The sequence below is a fragment of the Hypanus sabinus genome, chromosome 13 (genome assembly GCF_030144855.1).
Source record: "Hypanus sabinus isolate sHypSab1 chromosome 13, sHypSab1.hap1, whole genome shotgun sequence".
Classification (NCBI taxonomy): domain Eukaryota; kingdom Metazoa; phylum Chordata; class Chondrichthyes; order Myliobatiformes; family Dasyatidae; genus Hypanus; species Hypanus sabinus.
In genome coordinates, this window is record NC_082718.1 from 97,094,054 (window position 1) to 97,114,468 (window position 20,415).

At 44.7% G+C, this 20,415-nt stretch overlaps 2 protein-coding genes across 4 annotated transcripts in view; one reads left to right on the top strand and one right to left on the bottom strand.

Moving 5' to 3' along the window:
* Nucleotides 1-7,457, bottom strand: part of LOC132404195 (calcineurin B homologous protein 3-like) — a 53,557-nt gene extending 46,100 nt beyond the window's left edge. For both annotated transcript variants that reach the window (XR_009515447.1, XM_059988280.1), the window contains exons 1-3: nucleotides 7,330-7,457; nucleotides 329-398; nucleotides 139-219 (exon numbers count right to left, since the gene is read on the bottom strand). Coding sequence is in view for 1 of the 2 variants with exons in the window: in XM_059988280.1 (XP_059844263.1) it covers nucleotides 139-219; nucleotides 329-398; nucleotides 7,330-7,390 (212 nt within the window). In the remaining variant the exon portion in view is untranslated. The remainder of the gene's footprint in view (nucleotides 1-138; nucleotides 220-328; nucleotides 399-7,329) is intronic.
* An 11,508-nt stretch (nucleotides 7,458-18,965) lies between these two features.
* The window catches only part of sdsl (serine dehydratase-like), a 48,384-nt gene continuing 46,934 nt past the window's right edge, over nucleotides 18,966-20,415 (top strand). The window contains exon 1 of one of the 2 annotated variants that reach the window (XM_059988286.1): nucleotides 18,966-19,330. In XM_059988286.1, the coding sequence (XP_059844269.1) occupies nucleotides 19,304-19,330 (27 nt within the window). In that variant the 5' untranslated portion in view covers nucleotides 18,966-19,303. The remainder of the gene's footprint in view (nucleotides 19,331-20,415) is intronic. The other variant, XM_059988281.1, reaches the window with a different exon arrangement.

The window sequence follows — 20,415 nt, forward strand, 5'->3', positions numbered from 1 at the left end:
GGGAGACTTCCATTCTACTAATCTGCATTTGATTTGTAACGGAATGAAATGAACGTGGACCAGCCTACCAAAGTGCATTAATGGTTGTATTAGGCAGCAATCTGTAACCAACATTATTTTATAAAGCTGAATACTTACCTCCCATCAAAAAATGCATTGACGATTCTTGACTTAATGGGATTATTGTCCAAATCCTGAATGCTGTCAAAGCTACTTTTGCTGTAAGCATAAAGTGGATAGGTACTTTGTGTGAATGTGCAGCTGATCTGGGAACATTTCCAATACAAAGATTGTTACAAGATGATAATTTTCTCAAAGAATGTATTACCTCATTGTAGGCCTCCCATCAGATAGGTGTAAGAACCTTCTATGGAGAATTTCAATTTGCTCCGAAGAAACTGGAAAGAATGAAATTCTACATATGAAACGTCTCAGCCACAGAGCCACAATCCCATTCTTAGCACCCTGTGCGGTTTCCTGCATTGTAGAACTGACCGGGAAATTGCAGACCCATAATTCTCTGTTTACTTCCCTCCATAGATGCCGCCTGATCTGCGGAGGTCCTTCAGCATTCACTGCATTGCTCATTAATCTCAATCTATTATTTTAGATCTCAGTTTAAATATCTAGGAGGACACTGCCAATGAAATATGATACAGCCATGCCCTCCTGCAGGGCTTCAGAGATTTAGTTCACGTAAACCAAAATGAAAACTGGATGATTCCACAAAAATGAAAAAAGTCTGCAGATGCTGGAAATCCAAAGCAACACACGCACACAAAATGCTGGAGGAACTCAGCAGGTCAGGTAGCACCTATGGAAAAGAGTAAACAGTCAGTCCATAGCCTCCTCTACTGCCACATTGAGGCCACACTCAGGTAGGAGGAGCAACACCTTACCTTCTCTTTGGGTAGCCTCCAACCTGGTGGCATGAACATTCCTTTCTCAAATTTCTGGTAATGCCTCCCCCCCCCCTCCTCTCCTTCACCATTCCCCATTTCCCTCTCACACCTTCTCTCTGGTGCTCCTCCCCCTTTCCTTTCTCCATTGGTCTTCCACCTATCAGATTCCCTCCTTCTCCAGCCCTTCATCTCTCTCACCAATCAACTTCCCAGTTCTTCACTTCACCCCACCCCCCCCTCATCCGGTTTCACCAATCACCTTCTACCTTGTACTCCTTCCCCTCCCCCAACACCCCCCTCCCCTTCCTTTCCAGTCCTGAAGAAGGATCTCGTTCCAAAATGGTGACGGTTGACTCTTTTTCATAGATGCTGCCTGACCTGCTGAGTTCCTCCAGCAGTTTGTTTGTGTTGTTTTAGATGATTCCACAGCTCCTAACCATTTTTATTAAAACAACCTGTTTTTTTATCGGGCTGAAATTTAAGGCTAGCAGCACCATGTTTGACTCAAGAGTTCTGCAGATAATTATCTTGTTAATTACAGAGAGGGCTTTCTCTCCCCAGTAATTAGTTGTTGGGGTGCTGGAATTTGTGCTTAAATAAAAAAAGGCGAAGTTGGCACTTGTGTGTCACCAGTTAAATAGTAAAGCTTGGAACAACCACTGTACTTCCGAAGATAGTTAGGTAACATGTATAAATTCTATGTAAGGAAGCAGAAAAAAAGTGAAACCACTTATTTGTGGGGTCCAGATGAAGAACAAGCTTTGTAATCGTGCTGTTATTACTGTTAGTACCGAGTGTTGGGTGGGAGTTTTGATGATGGGAAAACCACTGTCCCTGTTGATCTCTCCAACTTGTACAATGCAATTTGAGTGCAGGAGCTATTGGTGTTGATGCTACTGTACTCTGTCAGTGATCAAGGAGAGTGGAGTGGGCCGGGATGTGCAGTGGAATTATGGAGAATGGAAACAGGCCATGGAAACCAGCGGGGATCTATCCGCTTAAGGCTTTTTTTCTGGTATTTGGCTGATAGGTGATCCAAGAGTCAAGTTTATTTATGATGTGTACTTTGAAACGTACTGAAGTGTGTCATTTGCGTGAACGATCGACACCCCTGAGGGTGCGCTGGGGTAGCCTGCAAGGGTCGCCACACATTCGGTCACCAACAAGTGCTCTCATCGAGACGCTTGTTAAATGCTCACAGAGACCCTGCTTCCACCAGGCTCTCAGACTGTAAGTATAATAGGTATTCACCACTTTCAGGGTGAAAATCTCCTGCACAGCACCCCTCTAGATCTCTTATCCCCACCACCATAGGATTTGCGAACAGTCCATGAACAATACCTCACTGTTCCTCTCCTACATGCTTTATTTATCAATCTGTCTGTCTGCTGCTGTGTCTGGTAACGATTTGTTAAGCCTGCATTGTACCTCTGCCACAAAACAGCATGTTTATCTACACTTCAAGCATGGCCCCTCTTAATCTCCTCTGTTCCAGAAATAAACTGACCCAGTCTCCGGGGAGTGGAAAGGGAAGGGAGGGAGTGGGCCCTCCCCACAGGCTGTGCAGCGTAAGTGTGTGGGAGGCCCATCCTCCTCGTGTCTCAGCCAGGGAGCTGCCCTTGAATCCGCTGGTTTCAGGCGCCCCATGCCCCAGCCTGGCCCGTTCCTGAGGGCAAACTGCTCAGGGGCAGTGGGCTGGGCTTAGTGTCAGACTGCAGAGCAAGAGAGAGCATGAGGAGGTTTGGGGAGGAAATATTGATGGGTGAGGCTCGTGAGGTGGACAAAAGCTTGCTCTTTACAGGAAAGTAAGGATTAAAAACAAACCAGACACACACACAAACATATTTCTGAATCATTGGGATCTCTTCTGGGGAAGGAACTATATGATCAAAGAGGACAGGCTATAGCAGAACACGAGGGAGACCAATATCCTTGAGGGCAGGTTTGCTAAAACTTTTGGGGATGATTTAAGCTAATTTGATAGGGGGATGGGAACCAGGGTGATAGGGCAGTTGGCATACACGTCGATACAGTGTGTAGTGAGACTTTGAGGAAGGACGGGCAAATGATGTGGTAAAATTCCAGTCAGAGGGATGAGATGAAGTGTAACATGGGGCAAAATCGAAAAGGGTGATGAGTACAGGACTGAAAATGTTATATCTGAATGCACACAGTTCATGGAATGAGGTCGCGGATCTTGTCGTGCAGTTGGAGATTGGCAGGTATGACGTTGTGGACATCACTGAGTTGTGGCTGAAGGAAGATTACAGTTGGGAGCTTAACATCCAAGGATACACATGGTATCAAAACTACTGTCAAGTAGGCAGAGGGGGTGGCGTGGTTCTGTTGGTAAAACTGAAAATGAATCTTTAGAAAGAGGTGATATAGGATCAGAAGATGTAGAATCCTCATGGGTAAAGTAAGGAACTGCAAAATACCCTGGTGGGAGTTATATGCAGGCCCCCAAACAGTAGCTAGGAAGTGGAATATAAATTACAATGGGAGATGGAAAAGGCATGTAATAAGGTCATGGGGGATTTCAATATACAGGTAGATTAGGAAAGTCCAGTTGGTGCTGGATCCCAAGAGAGGGAATTTGCAGGATGCCTAGGAGTTGCCTTTTTAAAAGCAGCCTGTGGTTGAGCCCACTAGAGGAAAAACAGTTGTGGATTGTGCAATGAACTAATGGTTTGATTAGGGGGTAAAGGAACCCTTTGGAGGCAGTGATCAGAATATGGTAGCATTCACCCTGCAGTTTGAGGGGGAGAAGATAAAGTCAGATGTATCCGTATTACAGTGGAGTAGAGGGAATTACAGAGGTAGGACAGAGGAATTGGCCGAAGTTGATTGGAAGGGGACACTGGTGGGGATGATGGCAGAACAGCAATGGCTGGAGTTTCTGGAGGCGATTCAGTAGGTGCAGGATAGAAATATCCCAAAGATGATAGGGAGGATGAGGCAACTGTGGTTGACAAGGGATCAAATAAGGTATATAATATAGCAAGAACTAGTTGGAAGTTAGAGGATTTGGAAGCTTTTAAAAACCAACAGAAGACAACTAAAAAAAAAAATGCCAAGAGGACTAAAATAATGAAAGGTAAGCCAGCCAGTAATATAAAAGAGGATACCAGAATCTTTTTCAGATATATAAAAAGCAAAAGAGAGATCAGAGTGGATATTGGACTACTAGAAAATGGTGCTGGAGAGGTCGTAATGAGGTCATATAAATGGTGGATAGACATATTAAACATTTTCCTTCAGTCTTCTTTGTGGAAGACACCAGCAGTCTGTCAAAATTTTGAGAGTGTGAAGGGACAGAAATCAGTATAGTTGCTATTATTAACAAGAAGGTGATTGGGAAGCTGAAAAGTCTGAAGGTAAGTCCCCTGGACCAGATGAACTACACTCTAGAGTTCTAAAAGAGGTAGCTGAGGAGATTGTGGAGTAATGATCATTCAAGAATCACTAGGTTCTGGCATGGTTCCAGATCACTATAAAATTGCAAATGTCACTCCATTCCTTACGAAGAGAGGGAGACAGATGAAAGGAATTCTTAGTGCAGTTAAGCCGACTTTAGTGGTTGAGAAGATGTTGGAGTCTATTATTCAGGATATGGTTTCGGGGTATTGGAGGCGCATGATAATGTAGGCCTCAAGCCAGCATGGGGAAACCTTGCCTGAGAAATCTGTTGGAATTCTTTAAGGAAATAACACGCAGGGTAGACAAAGGAGAGTCAGTGGATGTTGTTTACTGGGCTTTTCAAAAGGCTTTTGAGAAGGTGCTGCACATGGCGCCATGGTATTACAGGAGAGATACTAACATGGATAGATGAATAGGCAGGAGGCAAAGAATGGGAATAAATAGGGCCTATTCTGGTTGGCTGCCGGTGACTTATGGAGTTCCATAGGGGTCAGTATTGGGACTTCTTTTCATGTTACAGGTCAACGATTTGGATGATGGAATTCATGGCTTTGTAGCCAAAATTACAGATGGTGCAAAGATAGATGGAGGGTAGCATTGAGAAAGCAGGAAGTCTGCAGATTGAAAGTCGTAAAATTAAAGATGAAACATTCTTTTCAACAACTTAAGCAAGATTGTATTATTTTTGGTTTGTACAAGTTTAGAGTGAAAAAAAGGAAAGGAGCACTATGCAAAAGTTTGGGCACCCCAAGAGATTTGAGCTCCCAGATAACTTTTACCAAGGTCTCAGACCTTAATAAGCTTGTTAGGGCTATGGCGTGTTCACAGTCATCGTTAGGAAAGGCCAGGTGATGCAAATTTCAAAGCTTTATAAATACCCTGACTCATCAAACCTTGTCCCAACATTCAGCAGCCATGGGTTCCTCTAAGCAGCTGCCTAGCACTCTGAAAATTAAAATAAATGATGCCCACATAGCAGGAGAAGGCTAGAAGAAGATAGCAAAGCGTTTTCAAGTAGCCGTTTCCTCAGTTTGTAATGTAATGGAAGAGTCATCAGAAGAAAACCTTTCCTGCATCCTCACCACAAAATTCAGTGTCAGGAGTTTGCAAAGGAACATCTAAACAAGCCTGATGCATTTTGGAAGCAAGTCCTGTGGACTGATGATGTTAAAATAGAACTTTTTGGCCGTAATGAGCAAAGGTATGTTTAGAGAAAAAAGGTGCCAAATTTCATGAAAAGAACACCTCTCCAACTGTTAGGCACAGGGGTGGATCGATCATGCTTTGGGCTTGTGTTGCAGCCAGTGGCACGGGGGACATTTCACTGGTAGAGGGAAGAATTAATTCAATTAAATACCAGCAAATTCTGGAAGCAAACATCACACCGTCTGTAAAAGAAGCTGAAGGTGAAAATAGGATGGCTTCTACAACAGGATAATGATCCAAACACACCTCAAAATCCACGATGGACTACCTCAAGAGGCACAAGCTGAAGATTTTGCCATGGCCCTCACAATCTGCCAACCTAAACATCATCGAAAATCTGTGGATAGACCTCAAAAGAGCAGTGCATGCAAGACGGCCCAAGAATCTCACGAACTAGAAGCCTTTTGCAAGGAAGAATGGTGAAAATCCCCCAAACAAGATTTGAAAGACTCTTAGCTTGCCACAGAAAGCATTTACAAGCTGTGATACTTGCTAAAGAGGGTGTTACTAAGTACTGACCACACAGGGTGCCCAAACTTTTGCTTCGGGCCCCTTTCCTTTTTTTGTTATTTTGAAACTGTAAAAGATGGAAATAAAAAAGTAATCTTGCTTAAAATATTAAAGAAATATGTCATCTTTAACTTTATGCCTTTTGGAAATCAGGTCATCTTTTACTCACTTAGCTATTCACAGTGACAGAAATCTTGACCAGGGGTGCCCAAACTTTTGCACACCACTGAATAAGAGCAAGGATGGGATGCTGAGGCTTTTTAAGACATTGGTCAGACAGAACTCGAAACTTAGTGAGCAGCTTTGAGCCTTTTATCAAGAAACCGTGTGCAGAGATTGGAGAAGTTCCAGAGAAGGTTCACCATAATGATTCTAGGAACGAAAGGGTTAATGTATGAGGCTTTGGGCCTGAACTCGCTGGAGGTGTTTGACAGGTTCTTGATTAGCCAGGGCGTCGGAAGTTATGGGGAGAAGGCAAGACAATGAGATTGAGAGGAATAATAAATCGGCTACGATGGAATGGCGGAGCAGACTCTATGGGCCGAGTGGTCTTATGGTCTTATACAGGCACCTTATACAGCATACAGATACACACGTACGCGCAGACACGCCACACTCAGGGTTCACACATCGGCGGGCTTCACTCGTAATTCAAGGAATACTTCGGAGTATGTTGCTGCGCGATGGGTTTGTGGGACTCCCGCAGCCGCCTCGACCCGCTGAAAGATTCTCCCCTCGGCGGACGCCGCCTAACCAGAAACGCTCCCAGTAGTTCGTGGTGCACTAACTGGAAGCAGCTGCGAGCGTTTCCACCGTCAGTGAACTTGACAGAGCGCTGGGCTCCGGTTCGGTGCCCGGTCGACGCGATCTCACTCCCGCACAGTGGCTGCGAGGCAATTCCTCTGCGCTGAGCAGGGCAATTCGGCCAGCTTCCCCCGGGGTCACCACCCGGTAATGTGTGGGGGTGGCGTGCGGGGGCTGCGGACACTGTCCACTTGCGCAGCCCCCAAACTCGGTGGGCAGCCTCGCGCGACAGGTGGGAGATGGATCCGAGAACTTTTGGCTTGTTTGAAGGGGCACACCACACACACACACATCTGGAGTTGGGTAGGAGGGGAGAGAGCCCTCATCATTTTCCCTGAACTGCGACTAAAGGGAAACCAAAGAAACTCCGTTCCGACCCAATGCTGATCACCCGCTCCCAGGGAAGCCCGGAATTTGCCGAGGGCTCCCGTGCAATCCGCACTCCGCCGCGTTTACAACTGAACTGGGGACGTGCGCCTGGACTTACAGCCGGTCGAGTCGGAAAGACTGCGAGTTTCCCTGGCAGACAGTGAAGGCGATGATCCCATCGTTTTCCCTTCGGGATCAGCAGTGTCACCAGCCCCGGACGACGAAACTAGCACACCCGTGTTCCGATCCTTCTCACGATGCGGAATCCGAGTGCCGGGTCAAGCTTCCGTAAAGGATCCCTCTGGGTCCTACTGCTCACACGCTTTAAATACAGTACCGCGTTCTTCGACAAAATCCATGCATTGGAGAAAGGGATTATGAGGACATAAAGATGCAATTTTTCATCTTCTGTTTGATCCTGAACCAACTTCCTATGAGGGAACACACACAAAATGTTGGAGGGACCCTTAAGGGCTTTGACCCTTTTTAAGGGTCTCGTTTCCATAGTTGCTGCCTGACCTGCCGGATTCCTCCAGCTTTTTGTGTGTGTGGCTTGGATTTCCAACATCTGTAGATCTTCTCGTGTTGGCGGTTTATATCAGGGCAAGGAAGGGGGCCTTGATGGCTTCTGCATCCACTCTGCTCTGCGAGCCCCCTCCTCTCTGTTAGTGATCCCGCTCCCTTTTCCAATGCGACAAGCGAGTCAGTCTTCACTGTTTCAGACCCTCACCTCTCACCGGCAACTTCTGTCCTTTTGCTAATCATCTTCAGTTTATGGCCCTTGATATTGATCCCTACGCTAATGGAGCAGTTTCCGCCCACACCTATGATTTTAACTATCTCTATTAAACCACCTCACACCTTCCCCAGTTGCAAGCACAACAACCCCAGTCCCCAGTCTCTCCACACAGTGAAGTCCCTCTCCCTGAAATGGCTTTGTAAATCTCTTCTCCACCCTCTCTCGTGTTTTCCCATCCCTACTAGCTCATAGGGCCCAGAACTGGACACAAAACGCCAGTTGTGGCTAAACCAGGGTTTAAATTGACTTCGTTGGGATCTAATTTACACCTCCTCAACCTGCTCTATATTTTCAGTACTGATAACAGGTCTCAGCCCAAAACTTTGACTGCTTATTCCCCCCCCCCATAGATGCTGCCTGACCCGTTGAGTTCCTCCAGCATTTTGTGCGCCTGTTGCTCTGCATTTTCAATGATATTTGCACACACATCTCCAGACCTCTGTTCTGTTGCCCCTTTTAGAATAAACCTCTAGTTTTAATAGTCTCTTCTCATTCTTCCTTCAAGATGGTAACCCCATATTTCTCTGCATTCACTGTCATCTTCCACTGTCCTCCTACTCACCTCTCTTCTACTCCTTGTAGGGTATCATTATCCCCCTGATTGTCACAGTCCCCTACAGTGTCGACTGGGCTGCTCTTGAATTAGTCCGCCCATTGTTGAGACTGTGTACTTCATCATCAGAACATTCAGTATTAGAACAGAGATGAGGAGGAATTTCTTAAACCAAAGGGCGGTGAATCTTTGGAATTCATTTCTAGGGACGGCTGTGGAGGCCAAGTCATTTGTCATATTTAAAGCAGACGTTGATAGGTTCTTAGTTAGTAAGGGTGTCAAAGATTACAGGGAGAAGGCTGGAGGATGGGGTTGAGAGGGATAATGAATCAGCCATGATGGAATGGTGGAGCAGACTCAATGGGCTGAATGGCCTATTTCTGCTCCCGTGTGTTATGGTCTTATAGTCTTTCTGTCACCCTCTCCACCCCCCCCCCACCACCCCCGACATGACTAATGCAACACCCTCCTGATGAAGGGTCTCGGCCCGAAACGTCGACAGCGCTTCTCCCTATAGATGCTGCCTGACCTGCTGTGTTCCACCAGCTTTTTGTGTGTGTTGTTGTTTGAATTTCCATCATCTGCAGATTTCCTCGTGTTTACCCTCCTAGCCTGTTTCCTATCATCTACACTTCAAGAGCTTGAGGCCATTCAAATTTCCCATCATCCCTGTGAATATTTGGCTTTCAGTCTAGTAATACAAGTAATTTAAGTGTATTAAATGTTCATGCAAATCTCAGGAAACAGCACAGGGTAGGGATTGCTAACCTTTTCTTATGCCATGGAGCCTTACCATTAACTGAGGGGGGCAGTGAACCCCAGGCGTAAGGGGACTGCAGGCGATCCGATGGCTTACACTGACGTATGGGTGAAGAGAACTAAAAAAAAAGACATCATAACAGTCCCACAGTCCAAAGACGTACCGATTGGTAGGTGAGTTGGTCAGTGTAAACCGTCCTGTGATTAGGCTAGAGTTAAATCGGGGGATTGCTGGGCAGCACAGCTGGAAGGCCTACCCCACAATGAATCTCAATAAAATAAGAATATATTACTGACGTTGATTTTGAGATCAGTGGGAAGTTGTGGTTAAATTTTAATTGCTGACTAATCTGCGCCGGGCTTCGGAGCAAAGGCTCCCTTGCACGCTTTCCATCCGCGCTGGGTTGAGCATTGAGCTAGCAACTTGACCTCGTAAAAACAAGAAAGCCCGCTAAATAAACGTCCCGATGACTCCGCTCAAAGGCTTTCTTCTTCTTCACCAGTGTGCCGAGTATGTTCAGCGTTTTCTGATTTACGGCATCTCAGTTTTTTTTTTAATTTCTTGTTAAAAGATGCATTTGTTAGTTACTCGTTTGCTTAGTGGAAGTGATTGTTCTGTTGATTAGTGTTTGTGTAAGAAATTTTATTCATGAGTATAATTTGTTGTTAGTATACTCCATTTTTGGCTTAGAGTTTGAATTTGGGTACAGTTGAATGAATTTGGTTAATTTTAGTCTTAAAAAAAACATCCAGAGCTACGAATGATCTGCATGAATTTTTATATATCAATTCTATGTAGTTATGACACAGCAATCTGGGTGTCTTTTGAATGTCAGGGTTCTCTGCAGAAAAGTATTCTTACCCTGAATTTCACTGGCTCCAAGTCATTCACCAGGAAACCCCCTAACGTGTTACTGGAGGAGCATCTGAAAAATTAGAGTTGGTTAGAACTTGTGGAAAGGGCTATGGTCGGAATGATTTGACGTGGATGAGTGGCGATGAATGATTGATGAGACTGACGTTGTCCTGGCTGGCAGTGAGTATATAGCTAATGTCCATCGATGGCAGCACAGAAAGGTAACCGTGTATTGGGCTTTCCAAAGCCGGGAGGAAGAGAAATATGATATAGTGGTGTTGCAGCCTAGAAGAAACCCAGACCTTGAGTTAAATTACAAAGTAAATAACATTAACTGAAGTTATGCTTACTGTCTCAAAAAGGCAAGGGATGAATTAATTGATATTTTCAAACATGAAAGGGAATCGGTAAAATTCTCATTATCACACGTGCTGAGGTACAATGAAAGACTTGTCTAACACACGACACATACAGATCAATGCGTTACAACACTGCACTGAGGTGATGCCAGGTGAAACAATAACCGAGTGCAGAATAAAGTGTTACAATTACAGAGAAAGTCCAGGGCAATCAGAGAGTGAAGTGCGAGATCATAATGAGGAAGACCGTGAGGTTACAAATTGGAAGCGATTTAACAGTGGGCTGGAAGTTGTACCTGATCGTACTGCTTTCGGGTTTTCGATCTTCTGCCTGGTGAAGAGAGAATGAATGGAGCGGGTGGGTCCTTGATTATGCTGGCTGCTTTACCGAGGCGGTGAGAAGCGTGGGCAGAGTACGCAGAGGTGAGTCTGGTTTCTGTGATGTGACCACGGCTCTCTGCAGTTCCCTATGGTCCCGTGCAGAGCATCTGCACCAAGTCGCGGTGCATCTGGACAGGTCACTTTCGATGGTGCATCGATAAAAATAGGTGCGGGCCAAAGGAGAAAAGCCAAATTGATTTAACTTCTTGAGAAAATAGGTAGGGGTGCTGGCGAGCTTTCCTCAACACCGTGTCAACTTGGTTGGGTCAGGGTAGGTGATGTTCACTCTAGGAATTGAAGCTGTCAACCCTCTCGCCCTCGGCGTCGTCGACACGAACAGGCACATGCACATCACCCCCTTTCCTGAAGCCAGTGACCAGCTTTCTTCTTTCGCTGGTATTGTGAGAAAGGTTGTTGTCAAGACACCATGTCACTAGCACCTTTATCTCCTTCCTCCTCTCTGACTTATTGGTATTGGTGACATCAATAATATGTCCATTGATTACGCAATCTGATAAGCAGTGTCACCATTCCTGGGGTAACATTAGGCAACAGTTTTATATGAAAATTGAGTTAGTGTTTTTGAATTCTTAACTTCAAATGCCAGTCGATTCAAGGGTAATTGTGAAATTTTTGAACGGGGGAGACTCTTGTTCAATCAGGTGTGAAAGAAATGGACAAAAGCGCAGACTTAGGTTAAATTAGGTGGCAGAGCAGGCTGCATTTCCCCAACACTCCTTATTGCTACCTTACAGGATTGAAGGAGCTGCAGTACACATATCATACAATGACAGGAAGTGTCGAAAAGATATTTGTTCTTAGATTTATCCCTTTATTTTTCTGAAATTTCCACAGATTATGTTGTTTATTGCCTTCTCAATAGTATACTGAAAATATTAATATTCAGCCAGAGACAGTAATTTAAGGGATGGATTATTTTAAATAATCGGGGAAATTCTCAAAGCAAAGGCACCACCATCTTTCAAGATAGCGCATACAAAATGCTGGAGGAACTCAGCAGGTTAGGTATCAACCACTGGAAAAGAGTTGACAGTCGATGCTTCGGGTCGAGATCCTTCTTTAGGATTCAAGATTGTTTTAATGTCATTTCCAAGTACTCAGGTATAAGGGAGGACGAAATAATTGTTACACTGGCTCCAGTGCAGCACAAAAACACCATAAGATAAAAATAAAATTAAAATAAAAAAATCCGATAAATATAAAAACGCAAACACGAGGAAATCTGCAAACATAAATATAGAAGGTACAGAGTGCCCCAGGCAGTGGCGCGGCGTCCAAGCTGGGGTCGGTACTGCCCCCTGGTGTTCACTCAGCAGAAGACAAGCTGTACAGTATTGTGTTTGACTACAAACTGACCTTAAGTGTCACAGTTAGTATTACAAGTGCACAGATACACAAATATGCAAATATTAGAAGTAAGAAAGAATAAAAAATAAGTTACCTCAAACAGTCTAACAGGAGGAAGTCATCACTTCCCTGGCTATAGATTGACTTATTATAGAGCTTAATGGCCGAGGGTAAGAATGGCCTCATATCGCACTCTTTGGAGCAGCGCAGTTGTCTTAGCCTATTACTTAAAGTGCTCCTCTGTTCAGCCAAGGTGGCATGCAGTGGGTGAGAAATATTGTCCAGAATTGCCAGGATGTTCCATAGGGTCCTTTGTTCTACCACAGCCTTCAATGTGTTCTGTTTGACTCCTATAAAAGAACCAGCCTTTCTAAACAGTTTATTGAGCCTATTGGCATCACCCATGTTGATGCCATTGCCCCAGCACATCACCGCACGGAAGATTGTCCTGGCGACAACAGACTGGTGGAACATATGAAGGAGAGGCCTGCATACTCCAGAGGACCTCAGTCTCCTCAGGAAGTAGAGGAGACTCTGGCCCTTCTTGTACCCAGCCTCCGTGTTGCTGCACCCCTCACGTCTGTCATCCAGGTGCACCCCCAGGTTCTCACCACATCCATGTCCTCACCATCTCCTTTGTCTTACTGATGTTGAGCTGCAGATGATTCAGCTTGCACCATTTGACAAAATCCTCCACCAGAACCTTGTATTCATTCTTCCATCCTCCCTTTATATACCCAACTATTGCTAAGTCATCAGAGAATTTTTTTCAGATGACATGATTCAATGTTGTACCTAAAGTCTGCAGTATACAGGGTGTGGTGAACTACATATACCGGTCTGGACACACCCACCCCCCACTGACTGCTCCTGTGGCTCCTCCCACAGACCCCTGTATAAAGGCGATTGGAGGCACTGCTCCTCCCTCAGTCTCCAGGATGTTGTGTGGTGGTCGCTTGCTGCTGACGGTGCTTTCTTCCAGCTAATAAAAGCCTACCTTGACTCAAGTCTCCGAGAGTTATTGATGGTGCATCACAGGGTAAACAGGGAAGAAGCCAGTACAGTCTCCTGTGGGGCCCCAGTGCTGCTGATAGCCATGTCTGACACACAGCTCTGAAGCTGCACAAACTGTGGTCTGCTGGTCAGGTAGTCCATTATCCAGGATACAATGGCAGTGCCAACCTGCATTGAACATAGTCTTTTTGCCCAGTTATGAACACTGTAATTTCCTTTGGGGTCAATAAAGTATCTATCTATCTAGATTGGGTATTATGTAATAAACCCAGATAATTAGTGAGCTGAAGGTAAAGGAGCCCTTAGAGTACAGTGATCATAACATGATAGAATTGATCTGCAGTTTGAGAGGGAGAAGCTAAAGTCAGATGTATCAGTATTACAGTGGAGTAAAGGGGATTACAGAGGCATGGCCAGAGGAGCTGGCCAATGTTGATTGGAAGAGGACACAAACAGGGATGACAGCAGAACAGCAACAACTGGAGTCCCTGGGAGATTTTTGCAAGGTGCAGGGTAGATACATCTCAAAGAAGATGGAATAGTGCAAAGGCAGGATAATACAACCATTGCTGACAAGGGAAGTCAAAAACACCAGAGCAAAAATGAGTGGGAATTTAGAGGATTAGGAAACTTTTAAGAATCAATAGAAGGCAACTAAATAAAATCCATAAGGAGGGAAAAGATGAAACATGAAGGTAAACCATTCAATAATATCTAGGAGAATACCAAATGATTTTCCAGATATATAAAGAGTAATCTAGAGGTGAAAGTGTATTGGTAATTGGTAACGATCTTTCAAGTATCAGTAGATTCTGGCATGATTCCAGAGGACTAGAAAGTTGCAAATGTCACTCCACTCTTCTAGAAGGGAGGGAGGCAGAAGAAAGAAAATTATAGGCCTTAGCCCGACCTAGTGGTTGGGAAGACGTTGGGTCAATTGTTAAGGATGAACTCTCAGGGTACTTGGAGGCACATGATAAAACAGGCCGAAGTCAGCATGGTGTCCCTAAGGAAACCTGTTGGAATCCTTTGAGGAAAGAACAAGCTGGATAGACAAAGGAGAACTGGTGGATGCTGTGTAGTTGAGTTATCAGAAGGCTTTCAACAAGGAGTCGCAGATGAAGCTGCTTAACAAGACAGAGGATTCACTGATTGGCAGAAGGCAAAGGCTGGGAACAAACGGAGCCTTTCCTTGTTGGCTGTTGTGACTAGTGATGTTCCAGAGGGATCAGTGTTGGGACCATTTCTTTTACATCATATGTCAATGATTTGGATGATGAAATTGATGGCTTTGTAGCCAAAGTTATGGAACGACGCAAAGATAGGCAGCAGGGAGGCTGCAGAAGGACTTTGGCTGGAAGAATGGGCAAAGAAGTGGCAGATGGAATACAGTGTAGGGAAGTGTACGGTCAGGCACTTCGGTAGAAGTTGCAATAATGTTTTCTAAAGGGGCAGAAAATTCAAAAATCCGAGAGTATAAAGGAACTTGTGCTCCCTGGACATTCAGAATTCCTTGAAGGTTAATATGCATGTCGAGTCGGTGGTGAGGAAGGCAAATGCAATGTTAGCATCCATTTCAAGTGGACTAGCATATAAAAACAAGTGTGTAATGCTGAGGCTTTATAAGGTACTAGTGAGGCCTTATTTGGAGTATTTTGAGCATTTTTGGGCCCCTTATCTAAGAAAGGATTGGAGTGGGTTCAGAGGAGGTTCACAAGAATGGTTCTGGGAATGAAAGGGTTATCATATGAGGCCTGATGGCTCTGGGTCTGTGCTCGTTTGAATTTAGAAAAACTGGGGGGATTCTCATTGAAACCTATAGAATGTTGAAAGGCCCTGAAAGAGTGGATGTAGAGAAGATGTTTGCTATTGTGGTGGAGTCTAGGGCCAGAGGGTGCAGCCTCAGAATAGAGAGACGTCCATTCAGAATGCAGGTGAGGAGCCCTGTAACTCTGGAATTACAATGGACCTGTTTTTCTAAACCAGAGACCAATAGAAACTATCAGAATTCTCCTGGTTTTTGGGTGTGTCAGCATAGACGTGCAACATGATCAATCTGCCAGTCTTCCGGCGGCCTTGGACCTCTTTCAGTCAGCTGATTATTTCATTGCTAGGAGTCTCATATTTTTTGAAAGCTCTTAAAAGCAATCCTACCCTCACTTTTCCCCGTAAGTGGCCCTGAGCACATGACAATGGTGCCCACAATCAACAAGGTGGGCAGCAGGCCTCTGCTGTCCTTCAACCCAGTCTGATTGGATTTGTGGAGCAGCGTTCTCACCATTGACGAAACTGTGCTGGGTGGCAGGTTGGGAGATCCAACCCGTTAAAGTAAACTGAAGTGATTCATCTACAGATCCGATAATAAACAACATCAAGCAGCTGTATCATAATTATCTGAGCAAACAGGGTAGGTAATGAGAGTCCATTTGGAATTAGCGAAATTCATTACTCACAAAATCAATACAGATAAAGGAAATGCGTCTTATTCTATCATTGTCCATTTACTTAGAATACAAACTTTCCCTCCTTCACTGATCTGAGGGCTATGGAGGCGCAGTACTTTTCTTACAGAGCTAGGTGGACAAAAATCTACCACAGCAGACTAAATCAGTTTTGAATATTTTTACTGGAAATGAAAGGCTGGTATCAGTAAAAGTGGCAGTGAATCTAAGAAAATTCTTAAAAAATAAACAACTGGTCTTCAACAATAAAAACTTTCATTTTCATGGCACCTTTAATCAAATAATATATCCTAATGTACTTCAAAGAGATTTCCACAGTGGAAATTTGACACTGGGTTTTGTGAGGATAGGGAGACACAAGAGAGTCTGCAGATACTGGAGGTCTGGAGCAACGCACACAAAATGTTTGAGGAACTGAGTGGGTCAGATAGCATCTATGGAGGGAAATGGACAGTGAACATTTCAGGTCAAGACTTATTCATTCAGAACTGGAAAATCTTTTCCAGTTCAGGTCAATGACGTTTTCAGCTGAGGTCCTCAAGACCATGAAGGGTCTCGACCCATGACATCAACTGTCCACTTCCCTCCATAGGTGCTACCTGACCTGTTGAGATCCTCCAGCATTTTGTGTGTGTTGTTCATGAGGATATGTTAGGAACATCGATAAACATTTTGATTATAGATGAAGGTTTTAGGAGTGAAGGAGAGGCAGAGTGACAAAGAGTTTTGGTGGGGGGCCAGGTTGTATATGATCATTTCTAAAATTCTTGCTGATGGAATATTTGGGAATGAAGAGTTAATGCCATATTGATCTAATGTGAACATTATAAGAATGTGTAAATATAGTAAATAATGATAAAGGATATATGGATAATAGGGAGAGGATTCCAAAGTTAAGAGCAGTATCAAAGGTGCAGCTGGAGAGGTGGACCTATGAGTGGGGGAGGAGCCTTGACACAGAGACACTATGACAAAGTAAAAGCTAGAAAAATAATGTAAAATCAATCCTGTGGCTCTTGGGACAATAATGTTGCTGTATTTCTTGTATTCTTAGGGTTCGTGTATTCTTCCCATGTGTAGGCAGCCTTGATAACATGGGATTTGACCTGTTGGGTGACGTCAGTTGAGCTGCTTTGCATCATTGTTGGTTTATTAAAATCTTGACCTCCTGGGACCCACATACTGAATGATTCTGCATAGCCCGTGGTTTGCCGGGAGCTCTGCTGCTTTTTGAGATGTTGACTGTACCCTTTTCCATAGATGCCGCCTGGCCTACTGAGTTCCTCCAGCACTTTGGGTGTGCTGCTTTTCGATACATCGTACTTTTGTTATACTTGATGTTCACGCTGCCTCCTCATCTAAGCCTGGCAATGGATGACATCCCTGACGGAGCAGCACTCACTCCTGCTGCACAGAAATCCCAACCTAGAATTTGTCTTCAAGTCTCTGGAATTAGAATTGTGTTTAATATCACCAGCCTATGTTGTGAAAACTGTTAACTTTACAGCAGCAGTACAATGGAATACATGATATAGAGAACAAAACTGAATTACATGGTCTATTAAGTAGTCTTAATGGGTCTTTAATAGATCTATTAAATAGTTAAGTTAAAATAAGTAGTGCAAAACAAAAACAGAAATAAAAATAGCGAGGTAGTGCTCATTGAGTTCTATATCCACTTAGAAATCAGATGGCAGAGGGGAAGAAGCTGTTCCTGAATCACTGAGTGTGTGCCTTCAGGCTCCTGTACGTCCTTTGCAATGGTAACAATGAGAAGAGGGCATGTCCTGGGTGATGGGGGTCCTTAATAATGGATAACACCTTCCTATGACACTGCTCCTTGAAATTGTCTCGGATACTATGGAAGCTGGTGCCCATATGGAGCTGACTAATTTTACAAGTAGGAGTGTACAATTCTGGTTCAAACATACTTGGAATATTCTGAATAGTTGTGAATTCTACTTAATACCTTTTCAAAAATATTTCCCCTTTTTTCGAGGTTTCAATCTAATTTAATTGATCATTGAACCTGTTTCTTGTCCCATATACAGATATGGCAGAACCCTGTAGCATGTATGAAGCTTGGAAGCTTCCATTTTAAAGCTTTTCAAATCCCGTTGGGCACTCAGTTTATGCAAACTGAACAATACTCCTCGGTGTTTGCTGAATCCAGTGTTGTGTTATAATGTGATGTACTGTCAACCATTGTTGGGAATAAAGAGGTGACATTTTACAAAGAGACCATCAGGTGGCGATGCCTGTCAGTACAAATGCAAGCTAATTCAAAACAGGGCAGCTTTAGATTTGAAACCAGTTGTTCATGAAATACTCTAGTTTGTTTGTCACCGTCATGGGAAAGAACAAGTGGGGGATGTGGGGGGGGGGGGCGGGGGTGGTTGCGGATGTCCCTGTCATAATGAATATACCAGTAAGGGAGTTTTCAAATCTTCTTGTACAAAATCAGAACCAACTGCCTTAAAATCAGAACCAACACACACAAATGCTGCAGGAGCTCAGCAGGTCAGGCAGATTCTATGGAGGAAAATAAACATTCAACATTTTGGGCCAAGACCCTAAAGGGTTTGTTCGCTGTTCATTTCCCTCTACAGATACTGCCTGACCTGCTGCATTGCGTGTCTGTGATATATTGAAATGTATATTAATAACACATTGCCATCTTGGTGCCATAGTGAGATCCCTTTCAAACTGAGATAATAATGAGCTGTAAAGGTAGAATGGAGACAATCATTAAAGTGATCAGCTTGCTGACAGAAGTAATACTGAAATAAACCACAGAGTCAAGATCGCCTTCCCAACAGAAAGTTTGTTTGTATATGTAATGGGAGGGGGTGTACGGGGTGTCCAGAGAGGGGTTATACCTCTGGTGGCAGGCTGTCGTGCTCCGCCCAGGGGCAGCTCCTCCACTTTTGGTCCCCACCTGCCACCGGCTCTCACCTGTGGCTCCAAGTAACTATTTGCATGTGACAGTGGCCACACCCTGGTACCCCGCTTCGGCAGGCGGGCTAAACCAGGTGAGGGTAGCCAGGAACCTCCAACCCCTGTGAGATAGGGATACGCCTACCCCGGCATGCCAGGCCATCTCTGGCAGACTGGGCGGATGGGATCGGCCACAAGATCCGACGGCCGAGAAGGCGGTGCTGCAACGCTTCGTGGAGAGCGAGGGGGCAGGACAAGGCACAGAAGACAACTGGAAGGCTCCAGGTGTGACAATTTTCCTACCGTTGGAGGCTGAGAGAGTGAAACTGCCCCAGTGCAATGTCCCTCTCACTATGAAACTCCTCCCGTACAGGTTACGTCATCGTCGGGAACGACGGACAACCGACAGAAACGCTTTGGGACTCGTCATTCTCTCATCACACCTGAGCCATGAAGCACAACCGTCACGTTCAGTTCACAGACAATGTCGACTCGTTCGCTGGAGCATACTAAAGGATGGGTCTTCCACTCAACAAGTGCAAGGAAACAGGCCCTCGGTCAATCTGCACTGCACAAAGCGGCGACTATCTCTTAGCAAACTTGAATGAGTAATTTGAGGTGCTTGATAAGGGTAAGGCAGTCGATATTATGTACGTTAATTTTGGTAGGGCAGTTGGTAAGGTCTTCATGGTAGGTTGATTGAGAAGGCAATGCTGAAACAAGCTGAAAGTTGGCTTGAACTGTGACCCAAGAGCCCACCCTCAACTGAAAGGAACACCCACCCCCATGGCTTTAATGTGGATGACAGCTAACCAGCCTGCTCAGAGGGAAGCTGAAAAGCAACATCTCTGACAGTGCAGCACCTTCTCAGTAACGCAGGTGAATGGCAGGAGCTCTAGGAAAGGGATGTGGTCTGTACCTTGCTCAGGAGATGTGGAGACTAACTCTGAAGGGGACAGCCTTGACATTGACCTGCTGCATTCCTGTTTTTCCTGTTCCTATTCTGAGCTGTCTTTCACACCCCACCACCTGGGCTGCTGGTACGTCCAACGACTTGGATGGTGCTGTATTTAAACCCTCTTCCCTCAGTGATACTTGCCCCAGTTCTAATTCAACCCTCAGAATCCAAACTTCATTGACTACCCTCCCCACTTTCGCTGACTTGCCAATTTACTTCATTATGTTTTGGTTAACATTTTGAGGAATTGCATTGTTATCTGAATTTTGAGCTGATAAATAGGTTTGCAGTAAATGAATGCAATTAACTAGCAAATTATGAAACAATCTGATGGAAAGTTTTGCCTACATTGAAAACTGTGACTGAACTGTCCCTCTAAAAGGATGGATTTTCCAAACTTGTGAGCACTAAGGGAAGGTTTTATTGATCTTGGGCATAATTTTTGTGTGCTCCCTGTGTGATAATTCTAGCGCTAGTGGAGCAAAAAAACATTTGCGACAGGGGAAGCTCCCAGGCACCCAGTTTAGTCTGAATGCAAAGCTTTGCTCAGCATTGACAGAGCACCCAGAAACCTGGCATTCATGTTGAAGTTGTTCATTTGCTTGCACTCAGAATGAGGTAGTAAATTGGATTCAATTATGGCTTTGTGGGAGAAGCCAGAGAGTGGTAGTACATGGCTGCCTCTTTCTGATTGGAGGCTTGTAACACATGGCGTGCCACAGGGGTCAGTGCTGGGATCATTGCTGTTTCTCATATAG